The following is a 23,370-nucleotide window of genomic DNA, read 5'->3' as shown; positions in this document are numbered from 1 at the left end:
ATTAACCTCACAGTCACTCCTTGGCATTCAGCTTGGTCAGTGGGTCTCAAAATCAGCTGGAGGACTTGTTTAAAACCCAGATGACTGGGTCCTCACCCCCAGAGTTGTGGATTCAGTAGGGCTGGGTTGGGCCTGAGCATGTACGTTTCTAACCAGTTCCCAGGTGCTGCGGCTGGCCTGGGGACCACACTTTGAGAACCATTCTGCAGGGCCTTCTTGACTTGGGGAGAAAAAGTAAGTGGAACCATCAGTGCTTAGAACATAGAGTGGGCCATGCAGCCATCAGCAACTTGCAGACAACTATTCACCATAAAAATGACTCCACCATCATGATTCCTGACACACTGCAGCTTCTTAATGCCTCCAGGATAAATAAGGAGGCTCTCCTCCAAACTGCCAGTTTATGCCTTCTGGAACTTTCCACCAACTCACAATCACGGGCCGCAGCATAGAGATGAAGGTGCAGAACCGGCCACGTTCTTCGATCAAAGCCTTCCGGACTGCCTGCTTTTCTGTTTCTTCCAACAGGAGATACTTATCGTTGACGTCTTGGAGCGCGCTGTCCAACTGGGGCTGGATGTCACCTCGCCCTGCAAACGAAACAAAGCCCCAAGCTTGGCATGCTGAAACACCAGCTCCTGGAACCAATGCCCTCCTCCCTCAGGTCCTTGCTGGAGTAGAAACCACAATCTTCCAGGACTTTTAAAAAGTATGTATTTATACCCAGAAAGGATTTAAAGAAGCTGTTTTTCTAGGGCCAGCCACTTCCAATTTCCAATGCCCAAAGAGCACATTTATCCTGGTTTATTCACGACAAGTAAAATTTCCTGGGGTAGCTCGTCCTGACCTGCATTCTGAAGAGGCTAAGGGATGAACAAGGTGAGGGCCTATGGATGTTTCCAAAAATGGGCACAAGCTGGCTTTGTTGGGTCATCCTCAATGAAAGAGCCTCTGTTTAGACAGAAGTTTCTGTCCCGGAATACAAAGGTGGCAGGCATCAGCTCTCTTGGCTCTGGGGGGCCCCTGGGATGCCCTGGCAGTTACTTTAATTCCCTAGTGGAGAGTCCTGAATGCCCTTCCTGTAGAACCAGCCCAGCAGCAGAAACACCTGCAGTCAGGTCTCCGCTGGTGGAGGACTGAAGGGGGCCTGGGTGCGGAGCCTGGCCCATGCCCGGGAGTCATCTGGCCCTGTCCACACAGCCCGGTTATGCAGAGGCACCCATTTCTAGACTTGTCGACAACTCTAGAACTTGGTGAGGCAACTATCTTCATAAAGTCTTATTTGAATGCAGCCATGCCCATTCATTTACAGGTTGTCTATACCCGCTCTCGTCACAACTGCCGAGTAAAGTTGTTGTGACACAGACTGTTTGGACCCTGGACTGAGAAGGTTTACAATCTGGCCTTTTACAGAAGTCTGTATAAACATGGGCAAACAGGCACTGTGTCAGAGGGCATGGCTACTGTAAACGTGATCTGGGGACAAGAAGGGGACTGTCCCCGAGACCAGCTCCTGAGCTTCCACACTGGGCTCCCATGCTCACCTACCACCTGAACCAGAGGAAGAATTTCTAAACTTCAGGACGGAGGCTTGGACTCTCCGAGTCCAGCCCCCAGTGAAATGCCACCTGTGTATACAAGTACTCAATAGGTGTTTAATAGATGTATACAACAAGTACTCAATAGATGCTTTAAACAGAATATTGGAGTGGAGGGGCAGTAGGGGTTATCCAAGCAAACCTGCTCCCAGTTCAGAGGAGGTGGAGGCCTAGAGAAGGGGAGGGGCTGTCCAGGGCCATTCAGGGGGGCAGGCAGAGTCAGGGCAGAGCTCACACGGCCTGACCCTCTGACACTGGACCCCTCCTCCTCCTCTGCCGGCTGCCTCAAGCCGAGGGACTGGATTCCACTCGCCTCCTGCGAAGAGGCCTGACCGGTCACCACGTACCCCTCCTTAACAATGCGAATGCCATAGAGCAGGAGGCCCCAACCCCTGGCCTGTCCGAGGCCTGTTAGGAACCCGGCTGCACAGCAGGAGGTGAGCGGTGGGCAAGTGAGGGAAGCTTCGTGTGCCGCTCCCCACCCCTCCCCATTGATCCCCGTCGCTCCCTACACCTCCCCATCGCTCCCGTCGCTCGCCACCCCTCCCCACCGCTCCCCGTCGCTCCCCACCCTCCCCGTAGCTCCCCACCCTTCCCTGTCGCTCCCCACCCTCCCCGTAGCTCCCCACTGCTCCCCGTCACTCCCCACCACTCCCTGTCTCTCCCCGTCGCTCCCCACTGCTCCCCACCGCTCCCCGTCGCTCCCCACCACTCCCCATCACTCCCCACCCCTCCCTGTCGCTCCCCGTCGCTCCCCACCCCTCCCCATCGCTCCCCACCCCTCCCTGTCACTCCCCCGTTGCACTCCATTGCTAGCATCACTGCCTGAACCTCCCTCCCCAGCCCCTGTCCATGGAAAAATTGTCTTCCACGAAACCAGTCCCTGCTGCCAAAAAGGTTGGGGAGCGCTGCCGTAGAGAACACTAAATGCAATGTGTTATCTGGTTTGAAAAAGTAGAGGGTCAGGGAAAACGGCCTCGTGTGTAGGGACATATTCTGTATGTCCTCACAAGCAGATGAGAAAGCTTCATTTGGAAACAGAGGCAGTCAGGTGTCAACAACATCCAACTAGCAAAAGTCACTGGATTTTTGGCAGGGGTTAAGTCCTAAGTTAGCACAAAAGGGGACTATCATGGGCAGTCAAAGGTCACCCCCGAAACCGCCTTAGATGGCATTCAAGTATAGTCCGTGCTCCGTATGTGGAGCCCTCACTAGTCAGGTGAGCACAAATGTATGCTGGGTACAGCAATACACAGTGTTTAATTCCATGCTGGAGGGATTTTATCCAACGATTACATTACGTGAGAATTTGCTCTGAGAAGTTTTGCTGTACTTTCAAGGTGACCCACTCACCCATTCCTCCACTCAGTCATCGGTCACCATCTCCCATCCTACACCCCCCATAATTCTACCAGTTTTTCCAGTTTCTCTACCATGGTCACTGTTTCCATTCCTTCCGCCAGGATGCCAGAGAGCCACCCTCACACATTACCTGGCCCCTGAGTCACAGGTTTCCCAAGTTTTTAGGGGACAAGACACTTGTCAAAGCATCCTCCCATTCTCCCAGGGGACTTGCAGGGAAGCAAGGGCTCCCTCTTGACACAGGCCTCATGGAGGGTGGGCGAGTGGGTGCACCTCCAGCCCCATGAGATTGGGAGTTTTCTCTATTTTTTTTTTTTGGCCACGCAGCATGATGCCGTCAGGGATCTTAGTTCCCCGATCAGGGATCGAACCCAGGCTCTCAGCAGTGAAAGCACGGAGCCCTAACCACTGGACCACCAAGGAATTCCCCAGCATTTTAAAATAGAGGAAACTCTGGGAATTCCCTGGAGGTCCAGTGGTCAGGGCTCCATGCTTTCACTGCGGAGGGCCCGGGGTTCGATCCCTGGTCGGGGATCTAACATCCTGCAAGCCCTGCGGCATGGCCAAAAGAAGTTTTTTTTTAAATAAATAAAATGCTGACTTGCGCAGATGAATCCACATACACCGAATGTGTACATGATACAAGTCCTCTGGTAATGAAACTCCCTGTGTCTCTGCAACCTGCCAAACAGCCTGGCCAACCCCGGGCCCTGCAGGTGAGGCCACATGGTTGCGGCTGCTCCAGAGGCCTCCTTGTAAGCCTCTCAGCCTCTCCAAGGATGCTCCAACTAAGGAACCACAGAGGGCTGCAGACCAGGTCAGCATGTTCTTAACTCCAGAGGAGGGAGGGCTGATGATGGTAGCAATTTCTTTCAATACCAACTTATAACTATAAGAAATTGGGGAGGTATCTTTACGTCCTTTCACAAGTTACAAGGCACACACCTATCCGTAATGAATGACACTGACTTTTAAAAATACACTGACATAGGAAAGCAAAGTGACTAGACCCAAATGTTAGCTAATCTGGTAAATATAAGCTTAAATTATTCTATGATTAGTCAAGTTATTTTCAATGTGTATTATGTTATAACTAAAGGACTTCCAAATTGTAGTATTCTAAAATAAGTATAATCTATAAAAACTGCTATAATTAGAGTGAGTACATTTCCATGTGGGATATATCATAACCTAAAAACACAATGTTTATTTCTTAAATTCGCTAACACAACATGTAATTATATTTATTAAAAAACGACTGTGGAAGAAATTATTCCATGTCCCTGTTGGATGTACTGGTTTTAAGATACAGTCATCTTTCTAGATCCACAAATTCAGAGTTGTATTGGCACTGACTTAATACACAAAAACCTGTTCATTTCCCTCCCATCAGCAATGCGAGGAGAGCCACTGCCGATGACCTCAGTACAGGTCCTGGCCATGCCAGCTCCCACATGGACTTGACCCTGTCACCTATTTCACCTCTGCTACTGCCACCCTCGCTGTGCCACCTTGATCTCTCACCTGGACAGCTCCATCAACCCCTAATAGGCCATCCTGATTGCATTGAGACCAGCTCGCCCAGAACAGCCCCAAATTCCTTTCAAAATGCAAATCTTATCACTTTTCAGTAGCTCCCATTGCTTTCAAGAAAAGTCTAATGTCCTTAACATGGCCTGTCCTGCAAGGCATGCGTGGGTCAGCTTCTTAGACCACCCTCTGCCTTTCCTCCTCCCCTCCTCTGTCCACTTCCCAGGCGCTTCTCCAGGGTCTGGCTCCATACCTACACATCCACTCTCCCTCCCCACCTGTCTAGCACCTGTTCACCCTGCAGGTCCCGGTTCTTCACGAAAGCCCTCCTTGAACTCTTTCACCAGACTAAATCCTCTTACTTGATTCTCAGAAGTTCCTTATACACAGCCTTCACGACACTCCTCCCAATTCTAAGTTCATCTTTATTTCTCCAGTCCTTTGATTGACGGCAGTCTCCCCTAGTGATCAGGAAGCCCCACGAGGACAGAAACCACAAATATTTTTGCTCAGTGCGGTATCTTCTCTGTCAGCACACCTGCTTGTAAGGCAGGTACTCAAATATTTGCGAATGAATGAGGCACTGATATAACAGCCTGATCTGAGTTTGCTCACTGGCTCAACCATCACGCCCTTAAATGGCCTAACAATGGAAAATGAGCAAATTCCAGAGCTGTCCATCAGCCAAAAGAAGAGAGGAGGTGCCTTCAACAGGCTTTCCAGACAAAATTCCTGAGCAAAGCATCGCTTGTGACCTTTTCTGGAAAATCTAAGTCAATGCAGTCTCGAGAATTTTTTTTTCCCCTGCTGGTTTCCAGGTCTTGGTTGGATTCATGCTGGAGAATTCCGCTGAACAACAGCCAGCAGCCCCTTACTCCCTGCACAGGGGAAGTCATGTGATTATTCTCTTTACAAAAAATGCTCCTGGGGCAAAGCACTATTAATGGGCACCGTGTCACGGGCCAAAGCAGCACCCCTAAAGGAGAAAAGATTTGACTTTTTTTTTTTTTAAAGGAGAGAGAGGTCACAAAGCATTCTGGAATGAAACCAAGATCCCATATTTTCCCAACATTTACATTTTAATTTTCCTTAATCTACATACACATAAACGTTCAACGCAGGAATTAACACCCCCATTTGGCAGAGGGGGAAACTGAGACTGAGGGAACCAGGGTGGCTTGCAAGTCCCTGAGCTAGGAATGGGCGCAGACAGATGCAACCCTCCGTCTTTCTCATTCAGAAGCCCACATTCTTTGTAGCTTCATGCTCACAGCAAACATAAACCCTGGGGACAAGGCGGAAGGGGCTGAACGTTCTACATAGTAACAGCCTGATCAAAAAGGCAGTCAAGTGCTTAGCGTCATCTGGAACCTCCCAGCCTCTCCCTACACGCACTGCAGCCCATACCTGAGCCTCGGGGCTGAACCAAGCCAGATGCAGGCAAAGGGCTTTCCAACGGGTGAGAATCAACCCAAGACACACTGGGCCAAGCTCACCGTCAGGAACACATCCGAAGTCCTCTTTTCCCCCAGAGAGACGTATGGAGAAGCCATTGGAACCCCACAAAAAGACTTCCATCTGCCCCTGACACACTCATGCAAATACCGTATTTCATCTGAAGACGCCCACTTTTTCACGTTTATACCTTACAAATTAAGATGTCTTACAGTCAGTGGGGATGTCATCGTGTAATCGGCATTTTTTTTTTCTTTTTTCATCAGTCAGAAAATAATAGTGGGCTTCCCTGGTGGCTCAGTGGTTGAGAGTCCGCCTGCCTTTGCAGGGGACACGGGTTCTTACCCCGGTCCGGAAAGATCCCACACGCCGCGGAGCGGCTGGGCCCGTGAGCCATGGCCGCTGAGCCTGCGCGTCCGGAGCCTGGGCTCCGCAATGGGAGAGGCCACAACAGTGAGAGCCCCGCGTACCGCAAAAGAAAGAAAAAAGAAAAAAGAAAATAATAGTTCATCTTACAACTGATGGCATCTGAAGTCAATGGAATACGGGATATAAATACTGAAACATGGGGGTATAGTTTCAGAAATAGACATGCAAGGTGATGCTGGAGATTAGAATTTGGAGTGAAAAATTCTTTTTCCACCAAAAGGTGGCTATCCTTATTATCGCTACATATATCACCTTCTACTCTTAATATCCTGCAGCGGTTTTTGATCGATTCCCCAAAGCAAAACCAACCAGAAATCAAGAGAGAGAGAGAGATTTGATCAGATAAGATTGGAAGCTTTTGGACTTAACCATTTTCTTTTTTTTTTATTTTGACTTAAACATTTTCAAACAAACTCAATTTCTGTTATTCTTTCAACAGGCTGTGCCTCAGTGTCCACTCATCTGTTAAATATAAAAAACAGTACCGGGTTCACATGGTTGATGTAAGACCAACCCAGTGGACTCATTCACTAGAGCATTCAGCACAACAGCCAGCAGGTGGTCAGTGCTCGGGAAGTGGCAGGTGCCGTCAGCAGTCGCGCAGCATCGCTGAAGTCCTCCTTCTAACCCGGGGCACCGCAGCCGGGGACAGCATGCCTCCGTAACGATAAAATGCGACAGAAACTCTGAAGCGGCGAGCTCCAGTGAATCCATCAGCGTGCCTGGCGAGGGCACAGAAGCTCTGTGCCCATCCCCGCCCCACCTCGCATCCTACGGAGCTCTTCACCTGGACGCTCACTGGCTTCCTTTATAATAAGTCAGCAGCTGTAAGTACCGTGCTTTCCTGAGTTGTGCGAGTCCTTATAACAAATTGTCAAACCTGAGGCGGTTCACGTGAGAGCCTAAGTTTGAGATGGGCTGGGCGGAAGGGTGGGTAGCCTGCGGACCCCACTTGTGGCTGGTGAATCTTGAAGAGGAGGAAGTCTTGTGGGACTGAGTCCTTAGCTAAGCCAACTCCGGTAGTTAGTATCTGAACTGATGTGACTTGCAGGACACCCTGTTGGTGTCAGAGGACTGATGTTAGAACGTAAAGGCCTCCACCATCCCGGGGACGGCTTGACGGTAGAGGCTCCTTCTGCTCCCGTGGCTGCCAAGGGGGTGCAGCCCAGAGGAGGCACTTTATATCTACTTCCTGAATGAGCGAAGATGCGCGCTTGCCTCACAGGGCTCCTCTGCGGCGGTCACTGGGGATGTACGAATGAAAGAGAGGCGCCGGAAGTGAAGCAATAAACCCCCCGAAAGCTGTGAATGGCTTGCAACTCAAGAAAGGCAGGACTACACCCCCAGTCCTGCACCCGCACCACTGGCTCAGCGTTCTCGGGGTAAATCAAAACCACATTGTGCAAGGAATCGATATTTCAAGCACGTCGTCCTTTTTGTCCTCCGGCAAAATTAACACGGAGACAAGCACTGGGCTCCTGCTGGGCGCTCTCCCTGCCCCCTCCCCCCCCCACTGTAAATACATCTTCCCAGCTTCTAAATGCAGCCACAGGGAAGCCAGGCGCTCCAAACCTTGACAACAGGCTCGTCACGCACAGGGACGTTTCAGGGCATCTGTTTCCGCTCCCGCAATGAGCCATCTGTAGCCAAAGTCACAAGCAAGGCACCTGATGAGCTGCGTCGGGGCGAGGCTTTCCCAGAGACCAGATCTGCGGAGGAAGGGAGCTCGCAGCTCTGGGCCTCGGGGGGATCTGTTCGGTCTGTTTTTACCTAGAATTCCCTGGTGTGAAGTATGACGAATGAGTCCCCTGGCCTCCAAGGACTACATGCTTTCATCTCAAAATGCAACAGTCCCTTTCAGGAACTTGTTGGGTGGGATTCCAACATCTCTATTGACTGCAGTTAGGTACAGCGTTCCGAATGCCACCCGGGGTCTAAAAAGTAAAGTTTGACCGCTGCTGCTTGTACTAAGATAGAAGGAGTCGGTCCGCCCCTTCGTTATGCTTTCCCCCATCGGCCCGTTAGCACAGGCTGGCAGGGTCGGCTGCCATCACCCACTGACCTCTCCCTTCTCTCTCCTTGCTCTGCTGACTGCTTTACCTGGCATTTCTAGGGCCAGAACCTTATGTCGGGCTGTGGTTCTCTAACACTGACTCATTAAAAAGTCCATTTCACACAGGTTGCCCCATTTAGTAAAACTGTACCCATTCCATTATTTCCTGCATAATTAAACGTGTGCACTCCTATAACACCTTTCCCAAGCCTAGAATGAAGCAGTGACTCAATAATCTTCCCTGCTACGTTACGTGCAGTTGCATCTAAATATCCAGAAAGACCACAAGGCTACATACAAGTAAGTGGTCAAGCAACCCCTGGAGGTCTAAGCGATCACCCGTCTGCATCTACAGTCACCCCCTTGACCTCAGAAGGAACTTTTCCAGCTTTAGTTCCAATAGAGAACAATCATTGGTTTGGGCTCAAAGTACCCTTTTCCCAATCGCACTGGTGTGGCAATCCATCCCCCTCCAGGGATGCCCACTGGAGGTGAGCGGGAAGTGGGGAAGACGCCTGGAATCATGGACCAGCTCTTTTCACCACCTCACGTCAGCATTCAGAAAGGACCGTTGTTATTTTCGGTTATCCCTTTGCAGACAGCTGACACGCATCACGGGGAGGTGGTCGGAGAAAACGTCCAGAGGAGATTTCTGGGGGTCGCTGCCTTCTTCCAGGGCTGGGTCTTGCAACCTAGATCACCGGCAATACAGGGCGGGCCACCCGTGGCTCCATGCTGACTCCAGGGGCCCAGGATGTCCTGGGGGCATGACAATTCCTGACCACTCCTGGAGGCACACCCACGACAGATGGGGTTAACCGCTGAGAGGGTCTCTTTGTGCAGGCCACAGCACCTTCTGAGCAGTCTTCTTCTTCTCCACCTCCCCTAACTCGGCAGTGGGAACGGAGCAAAGAAGCCTCTGCACTGTGCCAGGCGAGAAAGTCAGCTGACCCATGAACAGATAACCCAGACTTCAGATTTGTAGGTGGGAGCTCCCTCCGGGCAGGAGGGTTCCCAGGGCTACTCCTTTTCAAAACCCAAAGGGGGAGTGGATGGAGGTGGCTGAGACATACTGTTTTCAGCACTGAGGCAGGGAGAGTGATCCACTCGTTGACTGCAGTTTCTGGGGCATCCTGAGAATGGTTTTTGCCAGTTTTGTAAGCACAGAAGAAATGGGTGACGAAATGCAAACATTCACCCCGATGCAGCCAGGGGCCGCGGGAACCACTGCGCCAGTGGAAAGGCTTCAGCACTGCACAGGCTTTTTGCTTTCTCCGCATGGAAGAAAAGAAGGGTGATGGGTGCAGAAGTTGAGTCCAGTATGGGGTCTGATCAGAAATGGGGCCGAGTGATAGAACCATCTGGAGGCAGGTAGCTGAGGCTGACACGGGGTGTCACTGTGGTTCTCCGTCCACCCAAGGTGGAACTGTCAGCCTCCCCAAAAGGTGACTTGGGGTATCACCCGCACTCCCCCTCCGCAGCATGGTCACCTTTCCCACGGTTCCGGTGCTCCCGTCTCAATGGTGAGGGCTCGCACTGTCCCCTCTACCTTGAGCAGCCCTCGTCCCATTCTCCACCAGCTGACCCCTCTTCATCTTCCTCATCACCCACCCACACCAAGCGTGCATGGCTTCCTTGCGCCTTGCCTACACCTTCCGCTTATACTCATCGTGGTGCTGAGCTCACCGGATTAAACTAGAGCTGACTCTTGAACAACACGGGTTTGAACACGGGTCCACTTATGTACGGATCTTTTTCGATAAATATGGAATCGGCTTCCAAATCCACAGGTTCCGCATTCAACCAACCATGGATCGTGCGCTACGTTCACAATCCTTGGTTGAACTCGCAGATGCGGAACCGTGGATATGGAGGGCGGACTATAGGACTTGAGCATCGCATAGTCTGAGGCAGGTCCTGGAATCAATGCCCCTCGGATACCGAGGAACGACTATAATTGGTTTCCTTCCGCTAGAGTCTCAATTCCTGGAGGGAGCAGTGTATCCCTGGCTCAGTACACTTTATTGAGTTGTAACTTTCTCCCCTGTGGAGGCCCCCAGTCATTGCTTATGCAAGATTCAAGGTAAATACTTCTAACTGACGGAAGGAAAGTTCTGTATATACATATTATTTTCTTCTTTTGTTAAACCAGGACATTTTAACTACCATGAAACTTGGTTAAAATACAGATCTCCAGGTTCAAACATGATTTAAAACTTGTAAACTAAAATTTATGAGGGCTTCAAGCCACACAGCTTTCTGAAGTTTTTACGCCCAAGTTCACTGCTATAATCATATGCCACTGTGGCTTAGCCCTGTGAACGGGCCCCCGCAAGACAGAGAACTAGAGGGGGCTGCAGAGATTCTCCCTAAGATGAGCAGAATCTAAGTCACAGAAGGCTGCGTGGTTCCTTTACTCACCCCTAATCCTACTGTCCGTCACTTAAAACAAAGAGCATGCCCCGTTTACTCCACAGACTCGTGCCAGGCTTTCAAGCAAAGGTTCCAGTAAAAGTCTGAGTCCTCAAATAGGCCACATATTGTATGATTCCCTTTATAAGAAATGTCCAGAATAGGCAGATCCAGAGAGACAGGAAGCAGAGGCACAGTTGTCACGGGCTGGGGGAGGGAGAATGGGGCACGGCAGCTTTAAAAGGAAAGGGATTTCTTTCTGGGGTGATGAAAACGTTCTGAAATTAGACAGTAGTGACGGTTGCACAGCATTGAGAATGCACCAGAGCCACTGAAATGTACACTTTAAAATGGTTAAAACAGTGCATTTTATGTTATATGAATTTTATCACGATAAGCAAAAGAATGGCTGTGTCTTACCTTCCTCCCAAAGGTGCACTAAAAACTGTTCAAGCTGTCTCTGAACCACAACACTGAAGACTGGAGAGGATTATCACCTTTAAAAGGTGGGGGACACTGGGCTTCCCTGGGGGCGCAGCGGTTGAGAGTCCGCCTGCCGATGCAGGGGACGCAGGTTCGTGCCCCAGTCTGGGAAGATCCCACATGCCGCGGAGCGGCTGGGCCCGTGAGCCATGGCCGCTGAGCCTGTGCGTCCGGAGCCTGTGCTCCGCAACGGGAGAGGCCACAACAGTGAGAGGCCCGCGTACCGCAAAAAATAAATAAAAATAAAACAACAGCATCTTAAAAAAAAAAAAAAAAAAAGGTGGGGGACACTATCCCAACATCAACGTGATGGGAGGGAGGCAGAGCTGTGTCCCCCGTGACAGCTGGTCATCCCAGCCGCGCCTGTCAGAGGGGACCTGTGTGCTTCGGGTTCATCGTAAATGACAAAATCCGATGCAAAAACCTCTTTGGAGCTGCTCAATGCAAAGGCTCAGAGAACACTCGGGCACACTCAGGCAAGATAAACTACATGGACGGCTCACAGACAGACCTTTCCGAGACACAGGGACAGCCACGAGACACCGAAAGCGACTTGAGGTTTTTAGTAGCGTTGTCACCCACAGAATGAGGGTCAATTTTCAGTCAAGAAGAATCATTTTGATTTACTGAATTTGAAGATCTGATACCTTTGAAATGAAGCATTCCACAAACTCTGCTGAAATAAGAAATACTTTTGATTTTTTAAAAATAAATGGTTGGTTTTGAAAAAACTATATGGTCCTGGGGGGACAAAGTTAAAGATATGTGGCAAGCTTAATACAACCAAATCCGATCTGGGAATTATTCTGAGGAGTTATTTAGCATAGCTCTCCACGTTTTGTTTGTGATATAAATACACACATATACACCTAGATATGTATGTATAGTTATATTTATTTCGCGTGGAAGGGAGGGTTTAAGTCACTCTGTATTTCTTTTTTCCATGAGTCTAATGCTGAATTATGAGGATGCAGAGACTCCTAGAATGTTGAGCTAACCCATTAAAGGGCCAGACTTCAAAGAAAGAAAATGATTGACTGAAACACACACACACACACACACAGAGTTTTCTTTAAGTTATGGAAGATTAAGTAGGCACCATTGATTGTTCTGAACTGGCAGGAAAACTGGGGCAGCTAGCATAGGTCTGGACAACCACGGAAAGCCCACAGTAAGGACCACACCGTGACCAGTCACCAGAGATTCAGGATGACAGACTTACCGAGAGCGTCCACTGGCAGGGGGGGGGCGTGCGGTGAGAAAGTGCAGGATACACAATTGACACAAAAAGGAAAATAATAAAGTCAAACTGGTATTCGAGCAGCAGTCTTACCTTTCTTTCATGTGTTAAAACAGTCCGTGGCTTGCCACCGAATTTTACATTGGGGCGATTAAACCCACATCTACCAAGAGCTGCAAATCCCAGTTCCCTTCCTTCACTTGCTAATGGCCTTTCCTTCTCATCTAAACAGACATCTTCCTAGTTAGTAATCAGCACCCCTAGAGAATGCAGCAAGGTTTTTTCTTAAAAAGATAAATGAAGACTATATTCCTATAAGAAGCCAATTAAGATGCTTTAACAAGAAGAGCTTTCAAGTGTAATTTACTGTAACTTTAAAAGTAACTAGGGAAATCAGGTTCAAAAGTTCAAGCTGGGGTGAAAATGAAAATTTTAAAAAATTTTTAAAAATTTAAAGAACTTAAAATTTTCGTATAATAGCAAATAATATGCTAATATGGGACTCTGGGAGTCTGTTTCTTAGGTTTATAATATTAGCTTTGTAGCCTCTGGTGAAAACAACTATTTCAACGTCAGGCTCAAGGGTTAACATATTAAAATGTTCCAGTTCCCTCCCTCAAAGTCTCTGATAAACTTCTAGTAGTTACAGATGGAAACAGAAGGCTTTACCATAATTAATTTTTTAATTAAAATTAATAATAACATGAGAGCTAACTAAATGAGAAATAAGGCTTACCGTCTGTACAGTAAGGCGGCAGAAGTGGGCGAACAGCATAAAATGTTTCCCACTTCTGATCCTCTTACTTCCCCCAGCTGGGTTACAACCAGCTCTAGGACCTCAAGGGTCACGAGCTGACGTCAAGCAGCAGGGCTCGATGAGGGTTCAAGAGATGCCACTCAGAACCTGGGGCTGCTGGGTCAGCCCCACAGCCCCTCCCCACCCTCCTGGCTGCCTCTGTCTTGTCCCCCTGACCACTCAACAAGGCAGCTCTGCCCCATGCACCGACCCTGGGCGCTGGCCTGGAACTTCTCGGAGGGCCGGGACCTTTCCTCCAGCCCCCAACTCCCTGCCTAGTTTTTACGCCCGGTAGGTGTTCAGTAGCCTGCCTTCCACAAAAATAGGTACATTCACCCACAGCTGGAGCACATGTCAAGTTGTTTTAAAATGATTTTAAGATAAAGTCTAATCAAACCCCAAAAACCATTCAGAGTTTTTTGACAGTGATATTTAAATACCTTTAGAGTACAAATTACCCTTCTATAGTATAGTAAAAAAGAGTCAAACAAAGAATGTGGCAAAAGGTGATACAGCTGCAGAGTGAAAGTTAAGGTAAATTAGTCACACACAAAAATAACACCCCATGTGTGCCTGCCTAGGTCAAAGGGGGTGCCAGAACCATGCTTAAATGTATAAACGCATTTCAACTTTGAAAAGGAGAGTCAGGAGATTTTTTTAGATCAAAGATCACAGTTTTGGAAAAAGGAGTGGCAGAAGGCTGTTTGATGACCTTCTGAAAACATATTTAAGAGGAAGTGATTATTGCGCTGTATAAACCAGATTCAGTTCTATCAAGACAAAAAAAAATGTATCCAAAGCATTGGATAACTCTCAGAAGGAACTACCAACACTTTACAAGAGTCTAGGAAGCCACCACTTGAGCACCTGAGGGAGATGAAACCGACAGAGAGGACTTCAGGCAAAAGGGGAAACCGCAGCTAACCAGACCCCAAAATAACTGGGAGTCTCAAATAACCAGATTTCTTCCAGCCCTTAGCTTGTACTGTTTCCATTCTCAGGCCATACTGCTTCCAGGAGAGCACTTCATTAACATTCACTCAGAACGATAACTCTGGTACCTCCTAGAAAGCTCCATTCACCCCAGAAACATACAAATGTGAGTTTTAAAAGGCACTTACATATTTTAGAAAAAAATTTTTTTATAAAGGAAAGAAACAAAAACTGGCTTCTGGTTGTTCACTGGAGTATCTAGAAAGTCATCCAGAACATTCTAAGCTACTGACCTGACTTGGCGTAAGAACACCATCACTGCTACCTCGTCTGGAAAGGATATGGTGCCCAAGACCATCAGATATACGACTGGGGCTGACAAGATGGATGCTTCCGAAACCCCTGATCACAGCCTCTACTGTCTCAGCCTTCAGGCCTAAGTGCCACCAAGAAACCTCACAACTGAAAGCCAATTACTCCCGAGTCCCAGGACCAGAAGCAGCCCCTCATGTCATACAGTCCGGCACCTCCATGTGTCCTGAACCTTTCTATCCAGTGCTTTAATGGGAAGGTCGTTATCCTCTCTAGGCAGCCTAAGCAGAGCTGGGCAAGTCTAACTACCAGCAACTTCCTTTTGTGTTGCACCGCAATCAACCTACCAGGCATCCCCTGTAGGTCCAAATTCTGCTAATTGGACAATGCCAGTGACTTTGAGTCACAGATGAAGACTGTTTCAGCCTCCATGTAAAATTCAGATAAAAGGATTATCACTGCAGCCAAGAACTTAAGGCCTCTGAAAAGAAAACTCTGGAAGAGGGAAAGGAAAACCGCTACTTTTTCTTACCCCATCCTTTTCACCAAATTCCCAAACCTTTTCCAAGCCACAGATCTTCCTTGGACCCTCTTCTCCAAACTCATTAATCTCTCCTATCTCAAAGCTGGCATGCTGTCAACTAGGTAGAGTTCAGCTCCAAATTTTGACCATCCTGTTCTTTTATAGAACCTCAGATTCACTGTAATATGGTGGCAGTTTTATCTACATTTACCTTTAGACTCACTACAACGTTACTGGCCACAAACCCTATTCCACTTGTCGAATGCTAGCTCTCAGGCACCTGAATTAGATAGAACATAAACTGCAGAAGCACCAAGACCAGGAAAACACATCCAAGAGAAACAAATGGGGCCAATACTAACAGAAAAACTGACCGTGGGTGAATATCCTGCTGTCTTTATCTTGAAATGGTCTCCAGGTTATTATAAGAACTGGGGGGGACATTTTTCAGAAATGCCAAAGCTTGAAAACTTTGTCCTGTCCTTGCCCCTCTTCTGCCAAAGAATCCCATCTCTCCAGATGTTTCTTTTAATTCCAAATGAGAACTGCTTGCTTAGGAAAGAGGAAATTTGGTTTGGGGGATTTCTACCTAAAAAAGTTGTTGTCTCAAACAAACGCTCAATACTACCCACCCACAGAGCATCCTGATGGGGGGGGGGGAAATACCCATTTTATCAGTTGTGATGCAGCAAATTCCAAATCGTGGTATCAAGAAGAATTAGTCTAGAGGGAAGGTCACCTGCTCACGTTCGAGAGAGAGTCCCTACATCTTGTTAGGTCTTAGTAAAATGTTACGAATGCTTTCAAAGTGGATGGAGCTAGATTTTTCTCTTAAAACTCCCAGTTCAAGCCGGAAGAGCAAAGCTGGGTCATGGATCTGATAATTAACTGGTTTGCAAATGACAATCAGCTGCGGGGGGAGAAGGGGCCTCTTGCACCAGCAGTCTCATTTTCCTTATCCAGCTCCCACCCTCATGAGCACCATGAAAAATCTCCCTACATAGCAATGATTCCCGGCTCCCACTGCAGCCTTTTCTAACATTCTCACGAGACTTAATAAAGGGTTTCAGAGATTATAGGCTGTGAAGGACAGAGGAGAAAATGACATCATTTCTGCAATAATTACTATGCAACATTTGCAGAGAGGCTTTTATGCATCATCCCAAGGCTTCCAAGAAATTTATAGTCTCATCACCATGTACAATAAGCATGGAAACTGTCAAATTTTGGAGACCAGGTTGGGGGGAAGGAATGAGTCAAGTACAACTTTGCAAGGGTCTCAAATTAATAGATATTCTGCACTTGGGGACTTAAGATAGATTCTATTAGCTCCTATCTGTTCACAGGACCACTACATGTAAGGCAGTCTGACTGAAGACTTTCCACTTCAAAGAAAAATCAAGCACATGCTCATTTTCCCCAAGTAACACATTAACAGCAGAATTACCTTTTTTTGCTTTCTTCTGCAGTTTCAGTGTATCTGAGGACTTCTTTTTTATCTCTTGGCGAGCTTTTTTATATTCTAAGAGAAAGCAGAATATTGAATAATTTTACTACTTAGCTCAACAGAAAACACTTTAGCAACAGCCACTACTTTCATCACCAAAAGCATAAACTATGACATGCAATAAATAGCTTTACTGGAATACGAAATGATAAAACTCTCGTGAGGACCTTTGACAGCAAAGGGGCTATGAACACGAAAACCAACAAAATGCACTGGGGTCTTTCCCTACAGTATTCATTCATACCAGCTTTGAGGAAACATGGTACCTGGGAACATTTTAATAAAAATTCTAAAATTCACAATTTCTCAGCTTAAGTATCAGGAAATGTTTTCAGTATTATCTACTTTCCCAAGGCCCAAATCCACAGTGCTTCATTCCAAAAAGAACCCACGTGGCAAGACGCTGGCCAGATGTTACAATTCAGAAAAGAGCCCCTCAGACTACAGCAGGAGAAACTAGACCGCATGGAAAAGAACTGGGAAAGGCCCAGCTGCTTTACTTTCACATTAGTACCAAGGCCAGACACTGTGGACATGGAGGAGGGGCGGCCCACGTGACTCATATCCCCACCGGCCACTTCCTCTTCCCCCACCAGCCTACATCCACCCTGGACTTTTCCATTTCTGTTGTTGGCATCTCCGTCACCCAGGCCTGAACATCTGAAATGACAGTCACCTCTGATACTTCTCTCCTTTGCTACCCTCATCAACTAATCGCCAACTGAACCGGCTCCCACAAAGCCATCCCCGACCTTTCCCTCCCACCAGCCCTGAGCCTATCAGAGCAGGGCTCTCTCTTATATGCTCTTGGTAGCGCCTATGAGTCAACTCTTTCCTGTTTCATCCCCTCAGATCTGCCCACACGCTTTCCCTCCACCACACTTACTGCAGGTTGTATGATCCGTGGAGCAAAGTCTCCTGCCCCTTCCGTACCACCAGCACCCCACCCTTCGGCTCCAGGAAGACTGACAGGGGTGGCGTCTGCCTGGACCATTTTGTCCCCAGACCTAGCACACGAGGTACTGAGACCCACGGGCTGAAGGTTAGCTTACATCATTAAAAGTTTGGTTTTCAAAATGTGCTGAAATGCCCTAAGTGCATCTCTGGCATTTAAGCCTGCTGTTACAAATCACTTTTAACTCAGCTGATCACAATTAATGTCACAGAGCGCGATCAGGCTACCCCCTGAGTGATGCTTCCTGCCCCAAACCCAGCACTGAGTCCTGCAATGGGATCACTTTTGACCCCTCATCCTCCAACACTGAGATGTCCACAGCAGCAGCGGTGCAAGAGCAGGTCCTCTGGGTGACATCAATGAACCCAGCAGAGGCACAGGCAGCAGCTGGCAACATGCCACCTGGGACTAATATGCACCTGCCGCCTTGCCCAGTACCTTTTGCGTGGTCTTTATCCAGCTGGTTGGCCACTTTCTTCCATTCTTCCATCTGCTCTTGAAGTGGGTTTATCAGACAGTCGATTAAAGCACTTGTACCAAAGGAGAAAGAAAAGGAGACATTAAACAGACACATTCTGTTGTCAAGGTTTACACTCAGTTGTCAAAACGTACCTGAATCACGATTACCTGAAGCAAGACAAGGCAGCATACTAAGCCCAAGTTCACATCCAAATCCCCCAATTTCACAGCAACCGTGTCCTCAGGAGGCTTTTCAATGACTGCTAAGAAGCTGTACCCGTGACTGGTGGGCGCGACCTCTTCTCATGGCCCCCTTTTTCCACTCCCACACTCTATTAACAAGCAACGCTGCAGATCAGTGGGGTCACACCTCTGGCTGCACAAGGGAACCAGCTGGAGAGCTTTGAAAAGGTGAGGACACCGGGGCCTCACCCCATATCTGATATAAACTTGGAGGGTGGGGGGCCAGCATTACCTTTTTTTTAAAAAAGGCCCACATGATTCTGACATGCATTCAGGATAAGTCATAAATGTAGACTGTGGACAGCCTAGGCAGGATCAGAGGGGTGAGGGGTCTCCAGGTACATCCCTTCTTATTTTGTGCACTCTCCCAGACTGCAGTTAAATGAGTGGAAAGGTAGCTCCCAACAGAGAGGGATCATGAGTCAGGGGAGCCGGGGTTTTTTGTGCAATGGAAGTAGGATCGACCCGATCCTACATTACAGAGATGTTGTTGGGAACTTAGAGAATGCCCATAAACTGTCTGAATGGCACTGGTGAGAACTGCAACAAAGGTATTCTCAGACTGCTTTTTGATACTGGGCCTCCTGAAAATCTCCAAGCTTTTGGTACCACCCCCTCTTCTCTTACCAGGGTCTAGTGGTAAGATGCCCCTCACAGGCGCATCCTCTGGCCTCACTTCCTCCAGCTCTGTCCAAACCCTCCTTCTGAACAGACACGCTCCCTAACCAGCCTGTGTCCAAGAGCCGCCACCCACCTCATCCCGTGTGTTCCTTCTCCTGTCATTCATCACCGCCTGACACTCTACCAGGTTTATACAGTGTCTGGAGCGTAAGCTTCATGAGTGCAGGATGTGTTTCCTACTCAGGGCTATGCCCTGTACACCTAAGACAATGCCGGCACATAGTAGCTGCTCAATACACAGTGGCTGTTGAACTGGCGTCTCTTCATCACTAAAATGGAACGAGGTGTCACAGGACGGGCCCCAGAATAAACAAGATGACGTGCGTGGGAGGAGGCGCAGGGGGTGCCTTCACGGGGAGTGCTCCCCAGGGCCGAGGAGGGAAGAAGGAAGCCAGATTTTATCACACGCCCCGGCAGGTGCTTTCCACTGCGTGGACGCTGCGTGCATCTGCACAAGAACACTTCAGAGATTCCTACGCCCATCTGACAGGGGCTGAGAGCCCAGCCCAAGACTACGGCCTGTCAGCGGCCAGCCCAGGGTTCAAACCTAGGCCCGGGTGACTCCAAGACCAGGTGCTTCCCACTACATCCTGCAGCCTCCTGAGGTGGTCCTGCAAGAGGGTCAGAGGGATTCCACCATGACAGCCTCTCACGCAACTTGCAATTCACAAAGCAGAGCGGTGCAGAAGTGCTGAATTATGCTGATCTGTTTGGGAGAACGTCCCCCTCTCACTGGAACACTGGTGACTGCAGACCCCCATGCCAGCCACTGCCATTTCTACCCATCCTGGACGCTTGTGAAACAGACAAGAGGCTGGCAGCGTGGAAGGTTCTATGAGCCGCCCCCGCCCTCCTCGGTGGGCCTGGAGGACGTACACAAGGTCCCGGGTAACAGGGCGGCAGTGCACGCCTCACTCTCCAGCACGGCAGCTCCTCCTCCTATGAGGTTCCTGCAGGGGTGGGGGACCCAGGGGTCTCAGCAGGGTGCTCAGCGCCTCACACTGATGAAGCGTGAGGAGAGACACAGAGAAGATCCCAGAGGGGGGTGCAGGCTCCATGAGGCAGGGACCCAGGCTGTCTGGTGCTTCCCTGGAGCCCCAGGGCCCAGACCACCGTGCGGCAGAGGCCCAGCCAAGTACTTGTTCAGTGAGTGCGCAGAGGGACGGGCTGTGACGAGAGACGGGCTGTGGGGATTTAACGTTATGGGGAAACCAGTACTGCTTGAGGCGAGTTATGCTCTGTCTCACCGCTTCCTTAACCTGAAATCAGCAAGGGTGTCTGAGGTCTGGGAGAAACACGGTCCTCACCTGGAAAACTGCCTCAGCTTGGCTTCTATGCTCCGATGCCTCATGCACATCCTGGTTAAGGCCGAGCCAATCTCCCTGGTACCACCTGGAAACGCAACAGAAGCAAACATGAGGGACAGGAGACAAGTAGGACTCACTGAGGTCCTTAAAGAGACAATGAAAGAATTACAAAACTGGCCAGATTTCACCATGTTATAAAACCCAAGCCACGGCCTTTCAGACTTCTCACCAGGCTTGTGCACACAGACGTAAACATCTACGTATGGCTACATATCTTGAAATCATCATCAGAACAAAAGCTACCTTTACTATATACGATACCCTCTAATATTTTCTATTGTTTTTTTTTTTGGTTTTTAGATGCTGATTGTGACCCAGAAGTTGATTTTACAACCCACTCATGGGTCTGAAAAATACCTCTCAAGGGAGATGATTAAAACAGCATCTGATATTTAGGGGAAAGCTGTAGTTTTGTTTTATTTTTTCCACTTCTGGCAAAATAATCCTCTTAGCATTACTCAGAACCACCAGTGAAGCCGCTCCATAAAGCCACATATTCTAGAATACAAGTAACGTAGAGAAGAGCAGGGCTAAAGCAAGACGAAAGAGCAGGCTATGTTTTTTGATGGGTTTGGGTAACGCCAGAAAGAGAAGTCCTCAAACGCAGCAAATGTCGAGTAAACTGAAATACAGCTTAGTGCTCCTGAAATTCTTGTCATACTTTTCCCTTCAGGCACACCCTTTTCTAAGATTATTTTTGAAGTTCCCTTCCTTCCTCCCCTTAGAAACAATGCTTAAATCAGCATTTACTTGGGCGTGGAGGAGGGGGAAGTAGACTGTATCTGCAGATGGTCACTCTGCACTAAGCACTGGAAAGCACAATTATAAATGTTATGAAAACACTGGGGCTCATGAAATCGGAGGGAAAAGGGTCCCCAAAACCACTGTGTTTTTTTTTAATTTAATTTCTTTTACAGACAAGGCCTTCAAGGGGAAGCACAGGAATTTATGGCAGGTTTAACCAAATCAAGTTAATAGGAAAAAAGTTCCCTCCCCTATTAGTACTTGTGACATTATTATGGGCTGTATTTTCCACTCCGCCTTCTCTCCTAGAAATGCCAGTGCGCTGCTTCACTTCCACCTGTTTTCCATTTTATTCTGCAAAACGATCAGGTTTCCAGAACCAAAAAATAAATAGTGGTGATACATATTTAATATTTCTATATTTTATTTCAGTCTGAAAAGAAGGCTTCTGGAGCAATTCTTCCATTCTTCTAAAACAGGGTTTCTCAATCTGAACCCGACTGACACATAGGGGCAGGACGATTCTTTGTTAGGGGGCCGACCTTTGCGTTGTAGGATGGTTTGCCGCATCCCTGGCCTCAACCTACCAAAAGCCAGTAGCAGTCCCCTAGCCTGTGATATCCAAAAATGTTTCCAGACAGTATCAAGGGCTCCCTGGGGAGCAAACTCTCCCCCAGTTGAGAAGCACTTCTGTAAAAGAAACTGAGTAAGAATGAAAGGTCATCGGAGGCTGACTTACTAAATGGCCAGAAGTATAAAATGTTGCCCTAGAGCTCCTGGCACCTGCCAGGAGTTAGTGACGACCGGAGCCTCACCATCTACACTGTAGCTTGCACCTCTCCACCCGGGAAAACCAGTAGAGGGCGCTGTTTTCACATGAGCCACTTGCCTTCTGGGCTCATTTCAGGTTCTTAAGCCTTTATTGCTTATAAGCAAGGACGAGGAACACTTAATCCGCAGGGAAATACCTCTTATTTTTCCTGGGCCTTCATTTAATTAAAAGTTAATAACCCGGCCATGCAAGGAAACGGGCACACTCATTCACAGCTGGTAAGAGTGTAAACCAGCACTTTTCTGGAGGAAAAGTTGGCAGCATTTATCAAGAAATGCCTTAAAAACAAGCCCCCTCTTTGACCCAGCAATTCTACCCCTAGAAATTTTACCAGAGGAAACAATTAAGGGTGAGAGCAAATCTTTACCTATGAGGACAGTCACGGAAATGTTGCTTACAGCAGTAAAAACTGGAAATAACACCCCATTCTAGGGAGCAGGTTGAATAGACCCTAGGACACAGCCACACAACGGACGAGCATGCAGCCACCCGAAGTGCTGGAGAGCGATGGTCAGGTCCCAGGAAGTGAGTCGTTTGTAGAGACCTGAGGATGTGCTGGGCCCTGGGATGAGTGCTTTGCACACGTGAGCTCATTTAATCCTCCCAACAAGCCCAGGTGTGCTGGTGTTACTATCATCCCAGACAGGAAGAAAGCTTTCCGTAATTTGGCCAACGTCACCCTGCTGGTAAGTGGGATTCTATCCCAGGCCACATCTACGGAGTCCATGCATGTAACCAGTCAGCACATGGTACTTACTACAGACAAAGGGAGAAGGGAGAGGGCAGAGCCCAAAACACTCCGCTGAGCTAACCTAACTACACACTCTTATGGATGTTGAGGCTTTACGGTCCAGCTCTCAAATTTTTGTTCCTGAGCCTAGAACTGTTGAATTGGCACCACGGGAACTAAGCTCCAATCTTTGCTAAGCTGTTAACACAGAGCTAAGTGACCGAGAGCTGCTTCGTTGATTACCCATGAGTTTGAGTCTCCTCAAAATAAAATTCCGCAGCTGGAAAAGATCACCTCAAAGCTCAGCTCCCTAACCCCATTTCTCTGCTCCCGACTTCTGTCAGCTTCCCAGATATTTTCATACATTGCCACTGGTCATTTATCATCCCCAGGAAAGCCCTAGGCTTCCCAGAAACAGCTGAACTGTGGGATGAGAACAAGCAGTTTCTCAACATGCTGTGTGCAGCCCACCACTGTGCTCTGCAGCACAGGGCTTCCTGTGAGAGAAGGAAATGAAGAACCAGAGCAAACTCCCAAATTGCAGTGTCTCTGTCCAAGTGGCACAAGGGCAGGAGACAGGCAGCTGACATCCTCCGTGGACCCCAGGACCCAACCATTAGAATTTGCTGCTGATCTCAGCCACGCAGGGCCCTCTAAAAATAGCTCCATCCATGGATGTGCTTCACAGGGTCTTCTGCTCTTCCTGACCCCTTGCTAAGAACTAGG

General features: G+C 48.5%; 1 protein-coding gene across 12 annotated transcripts in view; it reads right to left on the bottom strand.

Annotated features, from left to right (window-relative positions):
• Positions 1-23,370, bottom strand: part of MTSS1 (MTSS I-BAR domain containing 1) — a 164,579-nt gene that overhangs the window by 15,723 nt on the left and 125,486 nt on the right. For 6 of the 12 annotated variants that reach the window (XM_067711302.1, XM_067711303.1, XM_067711308.1 and 3 more), the window contains exons 4-8: positions 20,279-20,363; positions 18,027-18,118; positions 16,574-16,648; positions 12,545-12,556; positions 433-590 (exon numbers count right to left, since the gene is read on the bottom strand). In XM_067711302.1, coding sequence (XP_067567403.1) covers positions 433-590; positions 12,545-12,556; positions 16,574-16,648; positions 18,027-18,118; positions 20,279-20,363 — 422 coding nt within the window. The remainder of the gene's footprint in view (positions 1-432; positions 591-12,544; positions 12,557-16,573; positions 16,649-18,026; positions 18,119-20,278; positions 20,364-23,370) is intronic. The other 6 variants (XM_067711309.1, XM_067711310.1, XM_067711306.1 and 3 more) reach the window with 1 other exon arrangement.

Source organism: Pseudorca crassidens, chromosome 17 (assembly GCF_039906515.1).
Source record: "Pseudorca crassidens isolate mPseCra1 chromosome 17, mPseCra1.hap1, whole genome shotgun sequence".
Lineage (NCBI taxonomy): Eukaryota > Metazoa > Chordata > Mammalia > Artiodactyla > Delphinidae > Pseudorca > Pseudorca crassidens.
The sequence above is the reverse complement of the archived record's forward strand: the minus strand, read 5'-3'. Positions and strand labels throughout refer to the sequence as shown.